At 47.2% G+C, this 19711-nt stretch overlaps 1 protein-coding gene across 6 annotated transcripts in view; it reads left to right on the top strand.

Annotated features, from left to right (window-relative positions):
• Positions 1-19711, top strand: part of TENM4 (teneurin transmembrane protein 4) — a 547191-nt gene that overhangs the window by 316639 nt on the left and 210841 nt on the right. For all 6 annotated transcript variants that reach the window (XM_045577427.1, XM_045577429.1, XM_045577432.1 and 3 more), the window contains one exon: positions 18632-18887. In XM_045577427.1, the coding sequence (XP_045433383.1) occupies positions 18632-18887 (256 nt within the window). The remainder of the gene's footprint in view (positions 1-18631; positions 18888-19711) is intronic.

Here is a 19711-nt window from a genome sequence, read left to right as displayed (position 1 = left end):
TGTCTTTTGAATGGTATAGCGCATATTCCCTGTGTATTTTGTTCATATTCCCTATCATGGAATCCATCTGTAAGGCCTCCAGAGTAGCCCCTGAGACCAGGTAGACATGTTCGGCAGGGTGCCTGCTACATGCTCTCATCTGGTAGCATTCATTGCCTTCTCCTAGGCTCTCTCTCAAATTTGCAAGAGGAAATCCCTGCCAGCTCCATTACACTCCATATACACCCTACATGCCAACAGTTCCTACTGCATCTGGTTAAATTCATTGTCTCCAAGCCTGCCTCCTCCAGGAGACTCGGTGCCTTGAAGGCAGGGCTGATATCCATGTACCTCACTCCCTCTCTCTGTGCCCATCACAAGGCCTTCTACAGAGGAGGTGCCAGTGAAATTTGGTTGATTTGAATCCATACTCTGAGATCAGGGAAGGAAAGGTCTGTGGGTTTGAGGCCCTGAGGGTGTTCTCCTGGTCCTCAGAGGATGTTGAATTCACGCGTAGAGTAGGCATTGTGAAATCTCAGCCTAGTGATGGGCCCAGAATGAAACTCGCCTTGAGCTGTCAACCAGACACGAGGCTTGCCAGGACTGACAGTCCTCTTTGCCGTGGCCCCATGCCTTTCATTTCCAGGCCTCCCATCAATCCCCTGGGAGAATAGGATTCCCCCGGAGCCTGCCTACAGTGACTGCCTGCTATACTGCACATATGGGCTCAGATAAGGCAAACATGAGGGTGAGAGAGAGAGTGTGTCCATAATTATAGCTCAGAGCTCCAGTGTGTCTGAGGAGGGTGGTCGGACTCTATCTTCATGAAGGCATTTGGCATTTAGAAGCATTCCTAAATGCTACATTTGAGTTCTAGTGAGGAGGAGACAGAGATGTGTATTTAAAGTTCCTTTGGGAAAAGCCCTCTGGTCACTGGACGTGGTCACTGTGACAAGGCAATCCCCAGGCGGACCTCTACTTTAGGGAGCTGAGCTCTCTGTAGGGTCACAGTGTCTGGGGTATCTGGGTAGGACAAACCCAGGCATCTCCCCCATTTTCTCCAGGCTTACGTAATGCTAAGCTATAAAGGGACCCAATACATTGTACACACGCCGGTATTTACAGGCTGGCTGTTCCTAGCTTTGCTCAGTCCATTTAACATAAAAGCCAACGCCGGGGAGTGGGCAAGAAGGGTGAAGATCAAGGAGAGAGGAAGCAAGAGCCTGGGCCTGAAGAGTCAAGCTAGTGCTGGGTTTGAATCCACCACTTACTGGGTAACCCCAGGCCAATCCCTTCCCTTCTCCGAGCCTCGGTTTCCTCGTTTGTGAGGATGATAGTGGCAGAATGTCACAGTGCTGTCTGCACCACGCACCAGACAGCATACATCTACCGTACCGAGCACAGTGCCTGGCACACAGGAGGCCTCATGTGCGCTGGTTGGGAAAGAGACCATCACAAAGACACCTCTCTAGTCGACTCAACACAGGAAGGGTCATGAGGAACAGCCACAGCCTGGGCATCATTTTTCCCCTTTGGAATGATTCTGCCTGATTTGCATGGGCAGTTAAGGGAATGGAGATATTGAAAGGCTTTTTGTAACATCTTGTTTGATGACTTCCTTTCTGGGAGGATGCCTAGCATGTATCAGATGGCTGTTTTCGCCTCATTTCATTAGATTAGGGAGGGATGAGGTAGTTGGCCCTCAGGGAGAAGAAAGAAATCAATGCGTGATTAGTAACAGCATCCCTGTATAGTGCGGCTGGAGGATGGGAATTTGAATGGGTGGGGCCTACCTGTTGTGCTGCAACCCATGGACATGCCCCCACCTCAGATTCAGTGCTGCTGCTGCTGTTGTTGCTGCTGCTGCTGCTCCTGTTTCCAGGTTGTTCATGGTTTGCCCCCTGGAATGGGACGTTTTCTTATGACTTAATATCCACAGCTCATCACAGGATATTTTCTTATGAGGCAGAAGTGTTCATTCTTTAGAGTAGTGGACATTCTTTTTCATTAGTGAGGATGTTTGTGAGCATTGGCTTAAACATTTGTTATGTCAGGGCACAGGCACCTACCGTGTGTAAGCACAGGGCTGTGTGCAAGGAACATGGAGGGATGAAGTCTCCTCAGGGCTGCACACATTAGTGTACTTGTGAGCTCACGTTCATGGATCAAAAGGTTGCATGGCCAGGCCTATTTGTATGGAAGGGCTTTGTTGTGGTGTAGCAGTCTCTGAGTTGAGTTTCAACCTCGTGGGTTAAGGAAGGAACTGTGACAGGGACTTACATCTAAGTGTCTAGATAAAGTCACCAGCAGAGCCAGACTCTGACAACATCTCAGACTTAGTCCGAACTGTGGCTTCTGGGCCATTAGAGATCCTAAGTAGAGGGTTGCTGTGAGTAGGTGCCATTATTGTGAAAAGCACAGCCAAAAACTGTGCCATCATCCTGCAGTAAGGCTGCACTGCCAGCTTTGGGGCTTCTGCTTGCCTCGCATGAACGTTATCACGCCATGTGCTGGGCACTTTGTATGACCTGCTCAGGCAATAGAGCGGGAAGGTTAGAAAAAACAAACTCTGGAGCCAGACTGCCTAGTTTAGATCCTGTCTCCATTGTGCAGTTTGGTCCTGGGCCAAGTTACATAACATCTTTTTCATATCTCAGTTTCCCCACCTATAAATCAGGAGTAACAATAATAACTACCCCATAAAGGTATTATGAAGATGGGTTAGTATGTGTGAAGCATTTAGATGGTGCCTGGCACAGAGTATGACATTTGTGTACTGTATGTGTGCTAGCTACTCTTATTTTTTTATATCGTTAATCTCACTATTATTCAACTTTATAGAAGCCCTGCAAGATGTGACTAATTGTTTTTCCTTTCATAGATGGGAACGTTGAGCCTTAGAGAGTTATGTGACCTATCTAAGATCAAATAGCTTGTAAATGGTAGAGCTGGCATTTAGATCTAAGTCTTTCTGATTCCATATCTTCCCACCATTTAGTGTTCTTCTGCTTAATATAAAGCATTTGTTCATTCATTTACTCATACATTCTGTAAGCACAGGGCCTACATCATGCCAGCAGTGGGCCAAGTGCTAGGGATTCCTTCCCTGAACTGTCTTGGTCCTATCAGAAATCCATTTTATAGATGTTCTCAGAGAAGTTGAGAAACCCATGTCCACCAGACTCTGAAGTACTTGTCCTCTCCAGGACACTGAGGAAGCTTGGCCTTTCTACTGTATTTCTTCCAGGAAACAGAGGAAGCAACCAGGCAAAAGTTTACTTCTTTTATTTCCTTATTTAAAAAAAGAAAAGAAAAAGAAAATGTAGGATGACATTTGTGTGTGGGTAGAATTCTTAGGAGATGTGCCTCAAAATGCAGATTTGCTTCAGATACATCAAGATGCCCCTTCAGGATGTCACTGAGCCTGCGCACTGCATCCTGCATCATCAAGAGATACTTTCTTTCTGAGGCCCTGGGCTGTATAAATTAAGCAGAGCAGTGATCGCTGTGGTTATGAATATAACTGTTTGATTAAGGTTCTATGCCAGCCACATTATTTGTCTCACAAACCTGAGCTGGGCTGATTGGATTTCTCTCTCTCTCTTTTTAACATAAGTAGATTCAGAAATTGGTAAAAAATAAAATAAAATAAAATATTCTACAGCTAAGAGGAAAGAATTCACTTGGGGAATGAGCCCAGGTGGCGCCCACACACTGTACATTTTGCATTGAATTAAAGGCGGTGCTGCCTGTGCCCTTGCTGTGAGGACTTGCTCTGTAGGCAAGAGAAGAGGCAGGAGCTGGGAAGCAGTTATCTTAGAAGAGCATTGATTCAGGAGGCATTGTCAAGCAATAATAATAATATCATTTATGGAGCACCTACTGTGTGCTAAGTGGAAGGTGAAAAATGTGCCATCACCATTAAGAGCATGGGAGTTGAAGTCAGACACTGAGTAGCTATGGAGCATGAGAAAATTATTCTATATAATAAAAGGCCAGCGACCATAATGGCATAATGACTGGAATGACTGATCAACCAATCACTATGAGGTGCATTGACCACTTCTCAGTCCCTCCCCCTAGCCCACAGGCTCTGATCACTGGATGGTGAACAGGGAACCAGGGTGATTGGCAGTGGGAAAGGACTGGGGACTGATGAGTGGGCGGAAGATGGTCTTGATCGCAGGCTAGGCCTTGGGATTCTACCTACACACGATTTTGTGTGCTGGGCCTCTGGCATCTTTATAAAGAATACTTAAACAGAGGCATCTAGGCTGCCTTGTTGGGGTTGGATGGATGCTCATTGGGCTTTGAACCTCAGTTTCCTCTTCTGTAAAATAGAGATAATAATAGCATTTGGTGAGCAGTTGCTATGTGCCATGCATGTTTTAATACTTCACATAAACCCTCCTACCCAACCCATGACTATTATTTCCATATTTAAAGTCAGGGAAGTGCAGCACAAGAAGGAGTAAGTAACTTGTGCCAGGCCACCCAGCTAGGCAGTGGTAGAGCCAGCATTCAAACCCAGGCTGTCTGGCTCTAGAGTCCACACTCCTAATATGCTGTATTGTGCTCCTCTTACATTGCCTCTGGGGACTCATGGGTAGATGAAATGGCAACAAAAAAAAAAGTGCATTAAGATGCTTAACAGAGTACCTAGCAGCCCAGTAAGCCTTCAATACTTTGAGGCCGTTATTAGTACTATTATTAGAGTTCTATGGCCTGGGGATTGAGCTGGACACTCTGCAGAGGACTTCAGGAGGACAAACGCCTTTTGTCTGTTTCTCATATGACTTGATTTATCGACATTGATGGATGGAAGACCTGCCTAAGATCTCCTGAGCTTATATCAAAAGGAAAAGCCACATGTGGTCATGTCATGAATGATGAAAAGCATCTCTCTGATCTGAATAATGAGTTGGATGCTTTCTGCCTCTTCCCCTAAGTGGGCGTTTTATGGCCTGAGTAAGACAGGAGAGAACACTGGAGCAGAGGCCTTTAGGCTGCTTTGTTGGGTGGGTGCTTGTTGGTCAGAAAGAAGGCGTTTGCATGGAAATCCTCCTATAGAGGCTGGGGAGGGCACTGAGCTTGGAGTCTCTGCTTAAGGGCTCTGCTGCTTGGGCAAGCCACTCAGACTTGCAGAGCCTCAGTTTTCTCATATGTAAAAGGAGGATACTTACACCTACTTCCAAGGGTGGTTGTTATGGTGTATTATCAAACACTAAAACTTTTTGTAGTGTCCCAAACTATTGGTAGGATTGCTGTTTTGCCATAAAAATACAGACATTTTTGCATTAATTTGCTGAATATACCCACTCAGCCTAAGAACTTCAGATTTTTTTCTTCTTCTTCTTTTGCTTCTAGGCATTAGGAGTAGAAAGAACAGAGAGATAGGGGTCTTGCCTTTGCCATTTCCTAGTGGTGTAGATATGAGCAGGTTTCTTATTATATATTTCTGTTTTCAAATCAATTTTTTTAAAATTAATAAATGTTTACATTTAATAAAGTTGCACCCAATGCTAGGACCTGAGATATCCCATTGTTGGAAAGAAAAAAAAAAAAGTCATAAACAAAGACATGAACAGGTTTATGAGACTCAATTTTCCTTTCTGTAAAATAGGGGAATTAAGACTTATTTCACAGTGTTGCTCTGAATATGGAAGGAGACTTTTATAAGACCTCTGCTTATAGTCATGTGTCAGTAAATATTAATTCTCTGTCCCCTGACAAATTCTGCATGGATAAGAGCTCCATTTAGTTTTATTCAATAGCATTTACAGAGAACTTAATAGCCTGAGGAAAGATAGCTGAAGGTACAGGGAAGACCAAGCACTGGTGAAAAGACAGATAGGATATCTGCTCTTGGAGACCCTACAGTTCCAGGGGAATGTAATTAGAGATAGTCCTAAGGAGCTATGAGAGTGAATTAATACTTAACATCATCTGAATCTTATCTATTGGCCAGTCATTGTACTAAGGACTCTACCTGCACTGTCTCACTCCTTTCCATAAACAACCCCAAGAAGTAGATGGCACTATTACCCCATTTTACAGATGAAAAAGTCAAGGGTTTCAGTGTGTAGACTCATCCAAAGCCACTAAACTACTCAATGATGGACCCTGGTTCCAAACACACTTCCATCTGACTCAACACTCACTCAGCACTGTGCTTTTGGAATGAGATTCATGGCATGAAAATGGAGTCCAGAAAAGATTTGTAGCATGGCCAGTATGTAAGTGGAAGAAATGGGATTTGAACCCAAGGCAGCCTGAGCCTGAGCCCTGGTACATAACCACCATGCAGGAGTGTCTGTGGGTTCTGGCTACCTGCTGCTTTCATACAGAGATGTCAGTGTCTTTTCCAATAGGAAGCAGTTTCTTGAAAATTACTAATGAATATAAAATGCAGGGGAGGCACATGAACATGATGGATAAGAAGTCACCTTTCTGTGTGCTGATATTTAGCCTCCTGCAGGGTCCATGCCATGGTGGGGATGGGTAGAGTAAGGAAAAATGATCTGATAAACTGCCCTGACCTTCAGTGCTGGCATCTGTTTCAACAAAGTAGACTGCTCCCTGTGGGAGCCTTGAGATTCATTGTCTTGATTTCCTTTTCATGGCATCCTCAGCTGTTGATAAAATACCAATATGCCCACCTCAGTGATCAGCTGTCTACCCTGTACAGTTTGGAAAATGTCAGCTCAAGTTTAAAGAGAAAGATCGGAGTGCCCAGAGTGTTCAAATTATACCATGCCCCCCAAGACTCTGTGACAGCCCCTGGGTAAAAGAGATTGTCATGTACCCCAAAGAGAGAAGTAGTCTACCTCTAGCTTCACTACCTGTGATATCTATCTATATCTATATCTATATCTATATCTATATCTATATCTATATCTATATCTGTATCTGTATCTGTATCTGTATCTATATCATCTATATCTATATCTATATCTATCTATATAAAAGCCTAAGTGATTATTACAACAGAACAACTGAAATGACCAGAATAACTGGTCGCTATGATGCACACTGACCATCTGAGGGGGCAGACACTCAATTCAGGAGTTGCCCCCAGCATGCAGGCCCAGAGCACCGATGGGGCCTGCAGGCCAACCTCCCAGTCCCTCCCCCCAGGCTGGGACAGGGAACAGGGTGGTGGCAGCTGTGGGACAGCAAGGAAAGAAGGAGTGGGGGAGGGAGTTGGGAAACCTGATGTCCCTGATTGCTGACCAGGCCTAGAGACCCCACCAGGGCACGAATTTGGTGGTAACAGGCCTCTAATATTAAGATAAGTTGTCTTCCTTGGAGCTTACAGAAGACACAGATATGCAAGCAAATAATAACTCAGAGTGAGCCATGAGGGCTAGGAAAGCTCAGAAGAGGAGCCTCTAACCAAAACTGGGGGTGGTGGTTAGAGAGGCTTCCTGGAGAAGGTAACTCTAATCTGAGTTAACCAGGTAAAAGAGTGAAGAAAGCCATCCATACAGAAGAAAATGAGCTTGTGCTCAGCCATAGATTTGAGACAACCAGTGAGGAGTGTCACGAGTGGCTTATAATTAGCCTGTTAACCTTGGTGCCTTTTTAAAGAGAGGAGTGGAGAGCTGTAGGTGCTGCCCTAAAGTGGTGGGCCCAGGCCAGATGTTGAGGAGTCTTGTGCTGAGGCAGTGGGGAGCTACTGAAAGCTTTATAGCTGGGGAGTGGCCATGATCATTTTCTTTAAGGAAGCTCACGCCAGCTGATGGATAGCGAATGAACTGGGAGGCGGGTGAGCCTGCGGGCTGAGCCACTTATGTCGTCTATGACCCTGGGTTAGGTATCCACAGATGAGGGCCTGAGCTAAGGTAGTGACAGCGGGAGTGGTGAGGATCCCACAGAGATTTAGAAGGTGAAAGCTAGAGTTCTTGGTAATCATCATCAAGTTGTTGAACCTGCAAAAGAGGGAGGAGACAATGGCAACTCCCAGAGGTCTGGTTTGATTGATTGATTGGGTGAGTGGTTCTGGCAGCAGCTGGTGATGTTGTTGCAGTAGCATAGGAGAAGGAGCAAAACTGAGGGCTGGGGAGCAGGGAGGCTTTGGGTTATGTATTACGTTAGACTGTCAGAGGCTGGAAGTTCAGGGAAGAGTTTGAAGCTAGCCATTTCAGCCTCTACTTGATTGACAGGGAGCCCACTATTTGGGGAGGCAATCCCTCGTAGAGCTTGGCAGGAAGGATTCCTTAAATTGAACTGGTTTTTGCTCCAGGTGACTTCCTGGCCTTGGTCCTGATTCTTTCTCCTAGACCCTCTTCTCTCCCCTTCCAGCTGTTTGAAGGCACAGTGGTGTCCTGCCTATTGTCTTCCTTTTAGGAAATTCCCCAAGAGGAGTGAGGGAAGGCTTGGGATTCAGGCTGCCACAAGGAACCTCGGCAGAGCATCTATAAAATCAAGGAACCTCACTTTTCAGATAGACAAATTGAGGCAAAGAGAGGGGACGGGGACCTTCCCAAATACACAGAGTGAGTTAACAGTAAAGCTGGGAACAGTTCTGCAGTCTTAGGCTACTACTCTAGCATGTCATTGGATGTTTAATTCCCCAGCTATAGCTTGTGTGGCGCAAGAGACAAGACTTGGAGAACTAACAAAACATTTGTGGTACTGCATCTGGACTTCTAGACACACACGTTTTTTAAAGCCCTTCTCTAACTCTTCATTTCAAGCTAACAGCCTTGCTCTTCTGCCTACCCCCATAGGAACAGTTTCTAAGAAACCTAGGATCATCTTTAACTTGCTCCAGAGACCTCAAGAGGAGATCAGCCTCTACAATAGTGTGATGACCCACAATCCAGGTGTCCTTCCTCTGGACCCACTCCAGCTAATCAGCCCAGCATGAGCATCACCTCCCTTGTCCTTATTGCTTTACTTCTATGGATGCAGCCTATTGTATTTCCATGAGCTGCTTAACTGCTCCAACACTCTGTTGAACTGAATTCCACCCTTCCCCTGCCCCCCCCCTCTCTCTCACACACACACACACACACACACACACACACACACACACACACTCCTCTCTTGCATGTCAGCTATGTTTCCTTGTTGGTCTGGGACTTGGCCTAACAGTTTATGGTCAGACCATTTTTGAAAAGGGTAAGAAGGTGACAGTGGAAGGAAGGAAAACTTACTTGGCAACCAGAAAGCTTTCCCAGGACAAGTTCTGCCCTGAGGTGGACACAGCTTTCAGTTTGGGGGAGAGAGCCATGTACCCAGAAATGATCCACCCCAGTGGCTGCAGCTGGCCTTTCCTCAGCAATCTGTCCAGATTTTACAGGCAGGGACTTTGTCTCATACATCTCTGCATCTCCAGTATCAAGCATGGGGCCTAACTGTAGTGACCTTTTTGAAAGGAATGAAAGCAGGGAAGCTGGGAGAGAGGGGAGAGAAAGGGAGGTAGAGAGGGAGGGGGAGGAAGGGACGGCCACATGTCTCCTCCATGCCTCCTTTGGTGCCCCATCACACATCACACCCCAGTGCATAACTTGCAGGGCATATCATTTACAAGCAGATGTTCATTAACAAATATCCCAGATTTACCCGCAAAGAATGACAAAGTCTTGATTTTAGAATTGGAGGGGACTCTCACCACCTCCTCCTCCTATCTGTCAGTTGAGAACACTGGGGTCTGATAGGTAACATGCCTTGCCCAAGCTCAACCAGCAGTTAGTGGCTGATAGAGACAAGAACAAGAATGAAGTTTGGGTAAATATATGTTGAGAGTTCATTCTTCTGGGTTCAGATGGTGGCCCGGCCTTATAGTCCATATACCATGCTTCAAACAGATACCTTTCAATGCTCTTGGCTTAGTTTGTCTGTAAAGTATCATGACCCTGGGAATAGAGAGCAGTGTTGCTTATCCCCCTTTGTCAGAGACTCTGACACCTTCCTCTTCCCTCCACTGTCCAGTCCAAGGTATCAGGGTGCATCACCCCCACTCCCACCCTAGGAGAGCCTTTGTGGCTGGATGAGGAATCCCATGTGCATTTCCATGAAGCCTGGGGATTCTGGTTCACTCTGGTGGGTGAGTACTCTAGCACTTGGCTTTAAAAGCCCTCTGAATAGCCCCAAAGGTGCCTGCCCCTTCTGGCTCTACGAGAGGCTCCACCCTGGTCAACCTCTGCTCCTTAAGGGGCCTTTGTCTCCCAGCCTGGGGGCCTTTGCTTTTCCCAATGCCTAGAATGCCCTCCCCTCCCCTATCCTCTCCCATCCTGTCTGTACTTCAGTGCCCAGTTCAAAGTTCTTGCTCTTCTTGGCAGCTTCCTTACACCACTCCAGCCGGCCACCTGTCCGGTTGCCCATCCGGCCACCCATCCATAAGCTGGAGTAGCCTTCAGGGTTGTGGCTACTGCCTGAAGCAGGCTGCAGAGGATGGGCGCAGGGGGCACCTCTGCCTCCCTCTCCTCCCACTTCTCAGTGTCCTGCGGTGTTAACAGCTAGCCAACCTGTCTGGAAGGTTAGCAGCAAGGAAGCCAGGGTGACCCCTTAGAGATCAGCCTCCTGTGACAGAAAAGGGCAGAGAGCAATTTGAAACTGGGGATGGGATGGGAGAGACAAACTGACTAAGATCTGCTGACTGGACTGCATGTGCCAGAGGGTCGCTGGGTCCCGTGCAGGCATGTGGTTGGATTTCTGGGTCCCTCCTGCCAAATGCCAGTTGTGCTTCCCTGTCACCATAACAACCAGAAAACACCCCTTCCCCGATTCCAGGCTCCCTCTTTGAAAACCACTGTGCTGTACAATGTTCCCTCGTTATTATTCCTCAATACAAAGCACTTCAGCAGTCTGAGTGTTCTCCCAAAGGTCTGCCATATTGTGACTTCAGGGTTCTCTATTTCACTACCTATCAAGACTGAAAGGGCAGCCTGGCTGGTGTGGGTCAATTGGTTGGTCTGTTGTTTCATGAACCTGGAGTTGTGGGTTCAATTCCCAGTCAGGGCACAGGCCCAAGTTGTGGGCTCAATCCCCAGGAGGGGCGTGCAGGAGGCAGCCGATGGATGTTACACTCTCACATCGATGTGTCTCCATCCCTCTCCTTCTCCCCCTCTCTCTAAAAAGCAATTTTAGAAAAAAGAAAGGAAGGAAGGAAGGAAGGAAGGAAGGAAGGAAGGAAGGAAGGAAGGAAGGAAGGAAGGAAGGAAGGAAGGAAGGAAGAAAAGAAAGAAAGAAAGAAAGAAAGAAAGAAAGAAAGAAAGAAAGAAAGAAAGAAAGAAAGAAAGAAAGAAAGAACTAAAAGGGCAGCCTCAGGGCTTCAGGCTAAGTGCCATGTGGAGTCCCTGCACACTGGCCATATCATCGAATGAACAGAGCAGCCATAAAAGAGAACAGAAAGGATTTGTTCAGGGAATGAAATCAGTGGGCAGAGAAAACACCACAAAAAATTCAGCCCCTCACCTCATGCTCAGACTGGTGGTTCCAGTTTGGACCTCACTGTTTTTATTCATTCTGGGTGGAAGCAATAATAACAATGGCGGTCATTATCTGTCACCCTTGGACAGGACTGTGCAGTGTGCAAGGTGCTTCCAAATACATTCGACAAGTGATGAAGCTGAAACTCAGAGAGGTTAAATCAGTTGTCTGTGACTGTACAACTTGGAGGAGGCAGAACTGAGACTGTAAGGCAGGCCATCAGATTCTGGCTGCCTACTGCGGTGACAAAGAGCTTTCTGGCCTCTCCAAATTGGTCGTGCAGGCCAAGGTTCATTAGCTAAGCTCTCAGCACTGCTCCATCACCATCCCGCGTCAGTGGTAGTCGATGGCATTTTAATGGAAGCCAAATAACTCTTTTCTCTTGGCATTCTCAGGCAGCTGGAGTTTTGTGTTCGATGATAATTAAATACCAGCATCTTTCATATCTGACAATCTTTAGGGCCCGATTAATGACTACAGTGCACGCTGGGGTCACTGTTAACTCCGAAGCAAGAACTTCGGGCGCCTGTGAGCTGTTTTACAGGCTTGGATGAGGGGCACAGGACCTGGCACCCTTTCTTGGAGCCAGTGCTGGCCTTAGATCCCAGGGCTATGGACACATTCGAATTCTTTGCCTGAGCCAAAGTTCTGGAAGTTTATGTCTTTCTCTCATGAACATGCTCATAAAAGAATAACAATGTACTCCGCTAGCATTCTAGCAGCCAGGCGTCTGCAGTGGGTCTGGGCCCTGCTTGTAGTCTGCCCCTGGCTGGGTCATGCTCACGTGACCACCAGGAATATTCCTCAAGCATTCCCTTTCTCCAAGCCCATCAAGGGGGCCCTCTCACCCTCCTGATAAAGGCTAAGTCCTTTCTCTTAGTACCAACACCCAGGCCTGTCACCAGTGTGTTCACCTCCCTTCCTGTCACTGCCCCTCACAGCCATCACACTTTTTATAGGAATGCCTCAGAGGTGTCTCTTCCTCCTTCCCTCCCTCCTCTCCTCTCCCTCTCAGACTCTGGACACTCACAGGTGCATCTTCCCCAGCCTAGAAGGCCCTTTAATGCAGGTCACATGTCACTCTCATGCAACCTTTCCTGACCCCACCAGCCAGTCGGGAAGCACCTCTGCTCCGTGAGGCTCCGGTGGGCTGGTCCTGTAGGCTGACAGGGCTATAGTATCTGATGCTTGTGACAGGCATTGACACAAGCACTTCATGGGTCAAGAAGAGTGGACTCTGGAACCAGACTGCCATCACTTAACAGTTTTGGAACCTTGGGCAAAATGCTTAGCCTTTCTGTGGCTTAGTTTCCTCACCTACAACGTGGGGAATACAATAGCACCTTCTTTATAGAGGTGTTAAAGGGTTACATAAGCAAAGCAGGTAGAGCCAGTCACATAGTGAGCACTCAATAAGTGTGAACTATTGTAATGCCATTATAATTACTGTTTTGCATTGGTATCTGTTATCTTTACTAGACTGGGAGCAGCTCACAGTTAGGAAACTTCTTTGTTTCATCTCTGAGTCTCTGTGTACTGAGTCTGTGGCAGCCCTTCTTCCTCCCCTTCCTTTTATTAGGTTACTAGGATGTGTTCTAGTGTATAGGTAAGGAACTGGAGACTCTGAGAACTTCAACGACTTTCCCCAAACCGTGCAGCTTGTCAAACACAGAGCAAGGCTGAACATGTGCTCTGCAAACATTAGCGATTTGTCAAGGTCAGGACTCATCGTCGCCTTAAGGTTCATCCAGTCCCTGCACACAGTGGAGAGCTGTTTAAACTTTCTGGTTGACTGAACTGCCTCCTGGGCTCTCTCTGGGGTACGCCTTGAACCCAGGACAGAGCCACAACCCTATGTGCTCTGATGCGCTTATCTAATGCACAAAGGGGCCCCCATCTTTGAGGACATGGAGCCCTCTGTGTTCAGTCCTGAGTGTCAGGCTGCAGGCGTTCTCTTGGCTTCTGGCCTGCGTGTTGCACTACAGGCACCTTCCTGAGACCAGGGCTCCTGGAAGCCAGTGGCTGCCCAGAGTGGATTCAGCTATAATAAGAGAGGACCATGTTTCTGTTCCCTGCTGTTTCCCTTTCAAGGTTTCTTGCTTTGGAACCCCTTTCGTAAAGGCCGTAGAGTGGCCATCAGGGTGATGACTTAAGCACTTAAGTCAACTTATTCAATCAGCATGACTTTATCCTAACCGTGGAATTCATAGTTACCATTTAAAAAAAAAAAATTGTTGTACTAGCATGGAAGCACTGTGCTAAGCACTTTACATGCATTCTCATAATAATCCTACAAGTTGGCTGTGATCTCCATGTAGTGATAGGAAAACCGAAGCTCCAGAAAAGTTAAGTAACTTGATCAACGTAACAGAGCTCATACGTGTCAGAATCAGAACCTGAACAGAGCTTGTCTGCCACCAGGTGCCCAGGCCTCCACGCCATCCCTTTCTATTACCTGCTGCTCTGCCCGGTGCTCTAAAGAAACCTCACTATAATCTTGCCTCAGGGAAACACAGGCTGGAGGATTTGGTCTTTGGGATTTTTGTGAATCCAAAATGAAAAATGTCTGCAGTGTTGGAGGGTACAAGGAAATAAATATATTCAACAACTTGTAGAGGAATAAAAAAAAAAAAAATCACTCTCCTGGAAAACCAGGCATGTAAAGCTCAGATAAGCAAGTGGCCTTTACTGACAGGTGTGCAGTGTAACAGTGAAACGACTCGTATTGGGGCTTGATTCAGAGATACATTTGGTGGCTAGATCTGTGAGAGGAGGATATAAATTGGAATTTAAAGCACAGCTTTGCGGTGTATAACGCTTACTCCCAGGGAGCAGGAAAGAAGCCATTGCTTGTCCATGCAAGAAGTCCACCTACCTCACTGGCAGTTCTGTCCCCCATAGTCTGAAAATATTTCCTGAGAATATAGAGATGAGTGGCACATGGGTCCTCCCCCTCAGGGCACGGCAGTCCACTGTGTACTTGGCACTGGAGCAAAGGATATCGCTTTCCATCATCTAGAAAGTGGTGACATGGGAATGTGTGCACCCTGTCACAGGCACACAGACCGAGACCAGGGAGCTGAGTGAGTTAGTGGGGGCCACCCAGCTAGTGAGTAGAAAGCAGAAGAGAGCTCCTATTTCAGGCATCTCTGTCTCATTCTTTCACTGTTGTATTCCCAACACCCGGTTTACAGGACCTGGCACAGGACAGGCACACGGCACGTGCTGAATGAGGGGACTGGTTCTGAGTGTCCCTCCGGAGATGGAAGTGTAAACTTGGGAGGGAGAAAAGAGGGCCCCTCACAAGCCTGCCCTCCTGGTCATAGGAGCAGAAAGGACACTCCAGTGAGACCAGAGGAAAGATTTGCTCCTTGAGAAAGTCATGTCTTTTGGGGGGAGAGGATAAAGTTGAGTGAGCTTCCATTGCTGAGCTGAGGCCCAAAACACAGCCTTTCCCTTGGGAAGCTGGAAAGCATCAAGGTTCCCTCTCCAAGCAGTGGAAAGGGGTGAGGGAAGGGAAACAGAACTCAGCCGAAGCATCTGGAACTCTGGCTCTAGGCAAGTAGATAAGTAAAGGCCTGCATGGATCTACCACCTAGAGAGCCCATGGTGGTCTATCATCTTTTACAAACAAATATACTCTACACTAGCCTTATTTTCCTGGATGGATGGCCCAGGCCACTTACATGAGCCATTCACTCAGTAAACCCGTCTGGAGCATCTGCCCAGATCTAGGATCTGTGAGCACAGAATGGACAGGACATTTTACAACCACAAGCTCAGGAGGAGAAGGAAAAGGTGAGCGAAGCAGGTCATCTGCTATCAGCATTCAATGGAAGAAAAAAGAACTTTAGGGAGGATAAACCAAGGAAGGCTTTCCAAATGCAGTGGCAATTGAGATGAGCTTTAAAACAATGGGGGAGAATTTGGAGCAAGATGTTTCCTATTCCCATAGGAGAATTTACTTTTAGAATTTTGATTTTCATATCTGTGACCACTGGTCTTACAGTTAGAATCTCATCATTGAAGGCCTGTTGGCAGTGCTTACAAATAGTTATCAAGCCAGAGCTTTTCCACTTAGTCACAAAACAGAAGTCTGTAGGCTTGCAGGCAGCCCTGATCTGAACCAGTCCTTCCACACTTACTGTCTATACTGAGGGTCTTTTCCTACATTTGGCTAAGATGGTCAAGAAGATGTCTGTTCCCTGCAAAGTCACCATGGTTTGGTAGGCAGAATTCAAGCTTTGAATTAGTAAGGACCACTCACTAGTTTTGTAAACCTCAGCTTCCTCATCTATAAAATGGGAATGACAATAACATTGCCCCCTAAAGGTTGTTGTGACCATTAGAAAAGTTAAAGCTATGAAAGTGCACATAGTAGGTGCTCACATGGCAGTGACTATGAATATCAATTAGGTGAAATGTCATGAGGAGGTTGGCTCCTAATGTGGGGCCAGTAGGAAGGACTAGATCACTCTTGTCTGCCGGTCTCTGATGACCACTGGACGGTAGTGGTACAGTCCCTCTAACTGCTTGGCAAGCTGGACTGCAGCCAACAGCCTGAATGGATACGGGTAGGGGGACACTCAGTCATCCCAGGAGGCCACTTCTGCTGCTGGCTTCTGTCCCAGGCTCCAAACGCCTCCATTAAAGTGTTGCCTGAGGACAGCTAGACAGAAACAAATGACCCTGCACATTCCTGCCTTCTGCCTGGTCTAAGGCTGTCTGCTCTCTGCCTGGGCCCCTCTGCCTGTTCTGCTGGCTCCCAGGTTCTCTCCCCTCCCATCAAGGGGCCGCCTGTGGGCACCCTCCTGGTCCAGAACCACAGCCTGACACATCCTCGAAGGATACCTGGGTAACTTCCTCATTGGTGTTGAGGTTTCGGCCACTCAGCAAATCCCTTGTCCTCTCTGGAAAAGTGTGGCTGGAGTGGAGGGCACAGGGAGAGAGCTGATGAGAGATGAGACTGGAATGACAGGTGTAGATCAAACTCTGAAGGACTTAGTAGTCCTCAAGTGGGCTTATCCTGAAGGTAACAGTTTGTATGAAAGAAGTGATCGCTCAGATGGGTCTCTATTTCCTTTTTTCTGTACCTGCCCTCTCCTCTGCTCTCACCAGTCTTGCTTAAAAGATTGGGTTTGCATTAACATAATGCTTAAAAGATCGAGTTAGCATTAGCATAAAAGATTGAATTACCTAAAAAGCCGAGAGTGATACATCTTCCACTAAAAATAGCCATAACAGTGATAGCCTCACATTTAACTGAGCTTGACAGTTTCCAGAAAGCGGTCTCCTGGGCCAGCCTTTGGGATACCACAGCACCTGGTCTGGGTTCTGTGCTTCCTGATCCTGTCTCCTCTATGAAACGCAGGATCCTCGTGGGGGAACTAATGAAGAGGAAAGCTTTATACACTGTGAACTTCAGAAATATTTCCTTCCTATCGGTTGCCTCATTTGCTATCACTGTAGCTCTGATTTCCTTAGTAAGCTCATCCCCCTTTGACAGATGAAAAAACTGAAGCTCAAGGAGGTTAAGTGACACAAATTATCTTAGTCTTAGGCTGTTGAAACTGAACGGTGGCCCTGATGATCTCTGAATCAGCTTCAGGCTAGTCTTCCCCCTTTTTTTTTTTTTTTTCTTCTTTTTCCTTTTTTCTTTTTTTAAGAATAGTGCCAGTTTGCAACCTAAGAGCTCTATAGTCTTGTCCTGTAGAATCTAAGAAGTCCAGCAGCTACCTTTCATCCCTCTCCTTCCCCTCAGTTCACAATGACTGTGCTCCTTCTGGGACAGCTGTTAAGGCCCATGATTTTAACCTACATTCATCTCCTAATCAAATGTTCAATCAGCCACCTCCTTGGATTTCTCTTCCCTTTATGCTTTCTCATTTTTTTTTTCCTAATATAGACAGGCTGAAAAGTTTTCAAGTCTTTAATTATGTTTTGTTTTGTTTTGCTTTGCTTATCAATTCTTTTACTCGTTTCTCTCTCCTTGTATTTTACTTTAAGCAGTCAGAAGGGACCAAGCCACGCCAACGCTTGGCTTAAAAGTCTCCTCAGCTAAATATCCCATTTCATTGCTCAGGACTTCTACTTCCACAAAACACTAGAACATAAACACAGTTCATCCAGGTTCTTTGCCACTTCATAAAAAGGATCACCTTATCTCCATTGTCTGATAACATGACCCTCATTTCTGCCTGAGACTTCATTAGAATTGCCCTTCTTGTCTATATTTCTACCAACATTCTGTACATAAATTTTTATTTGTTCTCCAAAAAGATGGGAGTTTTTTCTACTGCTCTCTTCTTTATCTGAGCTCTCACCAGAATCTCCTTAACAGTTCCTTTATGGCAATACTAGGGACCCTAAATGGGCAGTCAGACATCCCTCTCATAATCCAGGACTGCTGGCTTCCAACTGCTTTGCCTGCCTGCCTTCCTGATTGCCCCTAACCACTTCTGCTTGCCAGCCTGATCACCTCCTAACCACTTCCCTGCCAGCCTGCCCCATAACTGCCCTTTCCTGCAAGCCCAGTTGCTCCCAACTTCCCTCCTCTACTGGCCTGGTCACCCCTAACTGCCCTCCCCTGCAGGTTTGATCACCCCCACTCCCCTCCCTTGCAGACCTGGTCCCTCTCAATTGCCCTCCCTGCTGGCCATCTTGTTTAAGCCATCTTGTGTCCACATGAGGGCAGCCATCTTGTCTGTTGGAGTGACAGTCAATTTGCATATTACTTTTTTATTATATAGGTTAAGTTTTCCTAGCAGGCACCTCAAAACTCTCCCACACATTCCCCATTACCCAGTCCCAAACGGCTTTCACACTTCTAGGTACTTGTCAGAGTATCACTCCTCCTCTCAGTACCAATTTCTGTTTTAGCATGGGCAGCTATGACACAGTGCCTTAGACTGGGTGGTTTAAGCAACAGATACTTCTCTCTCACAGTTCTGAAGGCTGGGAAGTCAAAGATCAGGATGCTGGTAGATTCGGTGTCTGGTGGAGCCCTCTTCCTAGTTTGTAGACAATCGCCTTCTTATTATATCCTCACATGGTGGGGGTAGAGGGAGCCAACTCTCTAGCCTCTTGTAAACCTCATTACCTTCCAAAGACCCCATTGCCAAATGGCATCACATTTGGACTTGGGATTTCAACCTATGAATACAAGGAGGGGACACAAGCAGCTGTCCGCTGACCACGCATGCTTGTGCCCTAGATCACCCAGGCGGTCTGCAGAACCACTCGCGGCTCCGGACGCCACCACCTCCACTCTCGCACGCCCACACCCCCAACCAGCACCACGCGGCCTCCATTAACTCCCTGAACCGGGGCAACTTCACTCCAAGGAGCAACCCCAGCCCGGCCCCTACGGACCACTCGCTCTCCGGAGAGCCCCCTGCCAGCGGTGCGCAGGAGCCAGCCCATGCCCAGGACAACTGGCTGCTCAACAGCAACATCCCCCTGGAGACAAGGTACGGTGGTGGGCGGGCTGGGGCTGGGGTGCAGGGATGGCAGGTGGCCAGAGAGCAGCCTGGCTGAGACCCCAGGGACTCAGAAAGCTGGGGTCAGGTGTGCAGCCTAGGGATGTGGCTCTCGGACTGCCAGAGATGGAAGTAAGGCATAATGAGCATGGACTTGAGAATCAAACAGTCCCTGGGTCCAGGGCTAGCTGCCACTTGCTAAAGGTATGATCTTGGTCAAGTTGCTACACCCTCTGGGCCTTATTTTCCTTGGCTACACAATGGGGACATACTGGCTGGAGCAGGCCATTGTAAGAGATGTGTGAAGGTGTCCAGTACAGGTATGTGATAGGATCAGGCTTTCAATCCATGATTGGGTCCATACCTCCTCCCTTCCCTACTATGATGTGGTGCTCCTATGCCTTGTATGGAGCCTGCCTGGCCTGTGGTGCTCAGTAAATGCTCTGCCCGCTCTTCTCCCCTCCCCCGACTTTGCTTTCCTGCTGGCCCACCCCCTATATACTCAGAGGAATCAGTGACTAGTTCAGGCCACAGAGGCAGTTGATGCACAGTTAAGATTTGAACTCAGTTGCCTGACTCTGTGTGCAGTGCTATCCGCTTAGACCCTGGCCACCATCTTCAGGTGTCTCCTGGTCTGGACCTGCCACCTCTCCAGCCCTGTGCAATGCTTTCTTCAGCTCAGGAACTCAGTAGCTGGCCTCCTTCCCTCTGATTAGCCACTCTGTTTCCAAAATTAAAATTTTCTTATGATTATGAAAACAACAAAACTCCCTGGAGAAAAGAGAGAGATATCAGAACCAAAATGAGATTTACCC

This window comes from Pipistrellus kuhlii, unplaced genomic scaffold, assembly GCF_014108245.1.
Source record: "Pipistrellus kuhlii isolate mPipKuh1 unplaced genomic scaffold, mPipKuh1.p scaffold_m20_p_9, whole genome shotgun sequence".
NCBI lineage: Eukaryota > Metazoa > Chordata > Mammalia > Chiroptera > Vespertilionidae > Pipistrellus > Pipistrellus kuhlii.
This window is presented reverse-complemented; position numbering and strand designations above follow the sequence as displayed.